General features: G+C 43.1%; 1 protein-coding gene across 1 annotated transcript; it reads left to right on the top strand.

Annotated features, from left to right (window-relative positions):
- The first annotated feature begins 208 nt into the window (after positions 1–208).
- Positions 209–5,926, top strand: LOC308586173 (mannose-binding protein-like). Its single transcript, XM_081192465.1, has 4 exons — positions 209–778; positions 2,111–2,218; positions 3,939–4,022; positions 4,901–5,926. The coding sequence occupies exons 1-4, from the start codon at positions 613–615 to the stop codon at positions 5,272–5,274; spliced, it is 732 nt and encodes a 243-aa protein (XP_081048591.1). The 5' UTR covers positions 209–612; the 3' UTR covers positions 5,275–5,926.
- The last annotated feature ends 274 nt before the right edge of the window (positions 5,927–6,200 follow it).

Genomic DNA, 6,200 nt, shown 5'->3' with positions numbered 1-6,200 from the left:
ACAGGCTTTATTTTGTTGGCGATGAAGAGTTGGTAATATGGGCATTTATTTAAATTTATTTGATTAAGCAATGGATTGGTTCAAAGGCAGACAATTAATCAGATAAACTTGTCTTATTTGACACATCTGTTTTAGTATGACATCTGAAATACTATTTATAGTAGTGGGGGTAGGAGAGCTGGGGGGGGAGAATCACATCTGGCAACCAATGTGCCCCTTTTGTCTCAGATAATACATGGGTAGATGAGTCTGAAAAGCCCAGGACACAATTTTTTATGGTCCTCAAGCAGCCACAGTGGCTCATTTACCAGAACTGTAGTTCTGTGCAGAACCTAGAATTCTCCAACCAACAGCATTTGTCTCACACAGCTATAACACCAAGATCATTTGGGTAAAGTAACAATTGTTCAGAATTCAAATTGACCAATGTCCTTCAATGGCGCAAAGCACACTGACAGGTGGGCTGATGGCTTTCTGAGAGTCTCATCTTAAGAGGCCAAGACAGAGTCCTCTCTCACTGGCAGAGAAAGAACAGCAGAGTGGCCATAGGCAACCTCTAAAAGATCTCAAAATAATTTCCTCTTAACTGGTTATCTGTCTAAGGTATCAGCAATGTATCTTCGAATTTTCATCGCCCTGATGCTGGGAACATCGCTGGCGTTGGCCGCTGATTCTGAAACAAACACTTGCACAGTAATGGCATGTGGCAACCCAGGAATCCCCGGTTTACCGGGAAGAGATGGGAGAGATGGTCCCAAAGGAGAGAAGGGAGACCAAGGTATCTCCATATAGTTACATGGTAATCTTTGGCACCTTATGATAGCTCATCTATATCTCAGCTGGGTTTCTCATGTATGTGTGTGACTTGGCAGGGTGGTTACACATTGCTATGCATTTAACCCTTCTCTCCCCCCCCCCTTCCTCTATTTGCTTACATTGACGTCATACTGTTTTCCAAGGTCCCAAAAGGCATGGGGACAGGGTGCAGACTGTCTCCATGATTCTGAAAAGCAAGCCCTGGATGTTTTTGCTTTGAGTGGTGGCTGGGTACTTCATAGCACTTTTCCAAGCTCTTTTCTTTGAGCATTGGAGATGGAAGAGAGAAGTGACTAAATAGCTTTCCTTGTCCCTGTTGGTGGCAAGGGAAAAATAGGTCTAAAAAGGGAGGGTTCCTGGATGCCAAGATCCCAGTTTGGGGCTGATACTCTTTGTTGAGCAAACCCTAGCAGATATTTTAAATCGCAACATATGCAGGAAAGTAAAGCATGTAAATATAGGCTGTTAGACCTTTGAAATATCCCCTTGTGAGTTCCAAAACTCCTCTCTTCCCTTAACATAGAAAAGACCACATGCTTGGTGAGTTAAAAGTGGCTTACTTGCAAACTCTCCAAAGGTTGGGTTCATGTGCTTTCCATACATCAGTCGGAACACACAGGCAATAAAACTTGGATTAACTACACTAGTGAAAGTTCCTACATTATTAGTATAAGAAAGGCTTGTAAGAGCCATGCGGTCTGAGCTTGGAGCAACCAGTTCTAAACCTATTTACACACTGAGCTTCTCAGACAGCTTGAAGGCGGATTTGTAGTGCAGAGATCCTCTTGGGAAGAGAGAGAAGGATCTATGTGATGGGGGGAGTGATGCACTTGGGGGGGGAGAGCGCATTGTCTGGGGAAGGGAGAGAGGCAGAAGGTATAATTGTATGTGAAGCTGTGTATATGTGAAATGTGCGAGAGAGACAGAGGAGGCAGGAAAAGGAGATATGCCTGGTCTGTATTTATGTGCTGAGTGCATGTATGCACTGTGTAGTGGAAGAGAGATTGTGGAGCAAAGCAAATCTAGGCAGAGCTGGTGGGGAGTCAGGGAACAGAGTGAGCAGAGTAAATATATAGGAACCAGGAGGATAATAAACAATTGTGATGATTTGCAGTGGCATCAGAACAGAATCACAATTATCAGCTGAGTACAAGGTGAGCGCTAGAAACATCTTTCATGAAGGCTGCCATCAGGAGTGTGAATGTGTATTATTTAAAGTGACCTTTTTTTCCTTGTTGGCTGTTAGTTACGGGGGAATAGTATCCAAAAGCTGTTTCTTTTTCTCAAACACAAGGAGTCCAAGTGAGGGGCCAACAAGGTTTTCCTGGGAAGGCAGGGCCTCCTGGATTGCCTGGAATTGCAGGGCCCCCAGGCCAGAAAGGACAAAAGGGAGAAATGGCAGGTAAGAAATCAACTTTCTGGTGCTTAATTTTGCTTTCAGGAAGACATGAATGGACACTTCAAGACCAACATAACTGCTTCTTTGTGAATGCCAGTGAATGGTTTGCATGATAATTATTATTCTGTGAAAGCTTTACTTAGAATATCAGGGCCAAAATGCATCCTGTGGTCCCCAAGCCATTATTATGCACAGGATGCATAATAATAATTTATGTCAACCAGTGTCACAATGGGGTTAGGGCATTCAGAGCCATCCTGTTCCCTATTATTCAAGTGGCACCTTTTAAAGATGCCATCATCATTTAAACAGGAGTGGCTTGTGGATAAACTAATGTGGAGGGGCAATTCATACAATGATGTCTTCATACCATCACAGCATAAACCTGGCTGCAGCAGACCCACATAGAGCAAGCACATTGAGCCTGCTGGATGTATAAACTGAACCACAGAAATCTGAAAGTACTTCATGGATAATCTACTGTAAATCAGGAATAATAAGTATTAATAATAATGTTATTATTTATACCCTAGCCCAACCAGCATCCAGCACATATGGAAACATAATAAAACATGAAACATTAAAAACTTCCCGATACAGGGCTGCCTTCAGATGTCTTCTAAAAGTTGTATAGTTATCTCCTTGATATCTGGTGGGAGGGCATTCCACAGGGAGGGCAACACTACCAAGAAGGCCCTCTGCCTGGTTCCCTGTAACTGCGCTTCTTGCAGTGAGGGAACCAGCAGAAGACCCTTGGAGGAGGACCTCAGTGTCCAGGCTGAACTATGGGGGTGGAGACGCTCCTTCAGGTATACAGGGCCAAGGCCGTTTCGGGCTTTAAAAGTCAGCACCAACACTTTGAATTGTGCTTGGAAACATACCAGAAACCAGTGTAGATCCTTTAGGACTGTGATGGCCAAACTTGGCCCTCCAGCTGTTTTGGGACTACAATTCCAATCATCCCTGGTCCACTGGTCCTGTTAGCTAGGGGTGATGGGAGTTGCAGTCCCAAAACAGCTGGAGGGCCAAGTTTGGCCATCACTGTTTTGGGACCACAACAGGAGCCCAAGAGAAATGCTTCCAAGAAAGTCACAGACCTCTCTATGCAGCTTAATCTGCTACTGAGCTGGTCCTATAATTAGATTAAACATTAGTTTAAAAAAAAAAAAAACAAAAACCCTCCTTTCCTGTAGTTCAGCCTTCATCTGCCTAGCACCATCCAGATGTGCTGGACTACAATTCCTATCAGCCACAACCAGCGCTGATAGTTGTAGTCCAAAACATCATGAGAACACCAGTTTGGCAAGTGCATGCCTGATGCTTCTTGCTTCTGCCCCCAGTGAACAAGCGGTCCCTATCTCTCTTCTTACTTCACTATATTTTGCATCTCTCTTTTAGGCAGGAGGGCTTCTGTGTTTGTGAATGTGAGCATTTATGCCCCAAGGAATGGGCTGAAGGCACATAATGCAGGAACATTGGCTGAAGCTAAGTAGGACTGGATCTAGTCAGTCCCTGACTAGGGCACCTGGGACCCTCAATGCCTTCAGCTATATTATGGAAGAAAGGCAGGATATAAATGCCATATAAAAATAACTGATACACGGGTGACAAAGGACAGCAGGTAGTACAGAGTCAGGAATTGTTAAGGGTCTGGGTGGCAACTTTCCAATATAAATCATTTGTGCTTAACCATATGAACCATATCTTCATTTTCTCACCTTAGCCATTACTTCTACTCAACAACAATTAACTGCTTTGGAAAAGAAAATCCAAACTCTTCAAGCTGACCTTACCAAGTATAAAAAGAGTAAGATGGAATATGCATTCTCAATGCTTGTTCTTATATTTGTTTTTAAATGGTTGCTTGTGTTGTGAGTGTGAGTGCGAGTGCAAAAACAACAAGCTAATAGTGAGGTATGCATGGACTCTTTGGGAGAAGCCCTAACTGTTTAAATGGTATGATACAACTTTCAATGTATAGTACAGATGGGCCTAACTAAGATTTGCCCATATAAAGGAGTCAGTCTGTGTTGTCAATAGCTCATATGTTGCAAACTTTCTACTATCGTCTCATCTCTTTATATTACTTAGAGCCAGGTTATGCTCTACACGCTAAAAGTGAGGTGATCATGTCATCCCATGCAGATTTTACAACCAACAAAATCGATCCTTTATTAATCAGCTTGTTCAACATTCTGTATGTGTGAAAAAACAAAATTTGGGTTGAGCGGGTGCTAATCTGTTTTGCTTTTGAGGTGGGACAATGGGACTCAAAGCCCTGATTATTGTGGGTGGGGTGTGGAGGAAAATGACAGATTTTCCTCAGTGTGTTGGATATTGATGAACCTAAAGAGCAGCCTCCTTCAGCCTGGAACTTTCCAAATGTTGTTGGACTACAACTCCCATCATCCTTAGCAACAGGCCATGCTACCTGGGGCTGATGGGAGTTGTGGCTGCAGTCCAAAACATCTGGGGGGCAGCAAGTTGGGGGAGGTTTATAAAGGGCACGGCTTATCCAGAATGAATTGCCTTTATATCCCATTTATTTCATTGGGAAGCATATAGTCAACTGTCTACCATTCAAATTGGTAGTAGTGGGTAAGTGTGGAACAGTTACTATTCAGGTTGCCCACAATTATTTCTCATGTGCTTCTCACTATGCTGTGCTTTTCTCTCTCTGTCTAGTTGTGATGTTGCAGCAGGTGAAAGTCGGAGAGAAATTTTTTGTTTCAACTGGTCAAGAAGTAACTTACTCCAATGGAAAAAGACTGTGTGAAAATGGAGGTGCAGCTCTTGCCACCCCGAAGAACGCAGCAGAAAATGCAGCCTTGGCGGAAATAGTAAAGAGGAATTCGAAGATTGTTTTTCTCGGTATCAACGATATCCAAACTGAAGGGAGATTCGTGTATGTGAATGGGGCACCCCTAAGTTACACAAATTGGAAACAAGGAGAGCCCAATAACTATGGTAATAAAGAGGACTGTGTTACAATAGTTGAGGATGGACAGTGGAACGATTTGGATTGTGAACGGAAAACACTGACTGTTTGTGAACTGTAACTTCTCCACCCCCACCCCCAAAAGAGGCTTAACCCTGTGGGTGCCTGTGCTCACAGTTATTAACTTAATGGCACAGCAAATTTGCAGTTTTTAAGTTTGAGGTGGAGAGAGAGGTGGTTTTTAAGATAGCTAAAAGTAGCATGACAGAAGGATTATTTTCTGCTGCTCTGCACACACAGCTTTTGTGCCACAGTAATCTTTGGTCAAAAGGCTTTTTCAGCTTCTTGAAATGTTACAAAAAGCTGCAAAACATATTTAGCCGAATGATAGAGAGGGCAACAATGCTTCTTTTGCACCACTTTCGATCTGGGGAAGGGGACTCCTGTCAGTCTGCCAATCTCAATGACGGATGTGCCATTTTAGGCTTAAGAGTGCCATATGCAAAACCACCACCCATGAACCCTATTAGTCTAATTTGCAGAATATTCAAATATGTTATTAATTGTGGAAAACCATTTAACCTCATCAACATGCCTCATCTATGCCTAGATGTGCACCTGCAAAGGCTGGAGATCTGCCCTTCTGTTTTATTGTTGTCGTTTTCACAAATTTAAAGCTGTGTTTTTCATGAATCTCTTTCATGTACTAGATTCTGTTCTGGTGTAATTGCAGCCATGTGATGAATAAGTAAAACAGTCCATATGTTTTAGGAGTAGCAAGAGTATACTTGTGTCTAGAGTGCTACATGCAGTGTGTGAAATGTATATTAATTGATTTCTAAGTACAGGTACACTGAGAGTACATGCTGCAGAGGACTCTGGTTGATTCTAGATTCTTGCAACATGAGTTAGGTATTAAAAGAGATGAGCCAGTGTGGTGCAGTGGTTAGAGTACTGGACTAGGGCCTGGGAGACCAGGGTTCAAATCCCCACTTGGGCATGAAGCTCACCGGGTGACCCTGGGCCAGTTACTGCCTTCTCAGCCCT

The sequence above is a fragment of the Podarcis bocagei genome, assembly GCF_964188305.1.
Source record: "Podarcis bocagei genome assembly, chromosome: 4".
NCBI classification, from domain to species: domain Eukaryota; kingdom Metazoa; phylum Chordata; class Lepidosauria; order Squamata; family Lacertidae; genus Podarcis; species Podarcis bocagei.
The sequence above is the reverse complement of the archived record's forward strand: the minus strand, read 5'-3'. Positions and strand labels throughout refer to the sequence as shown.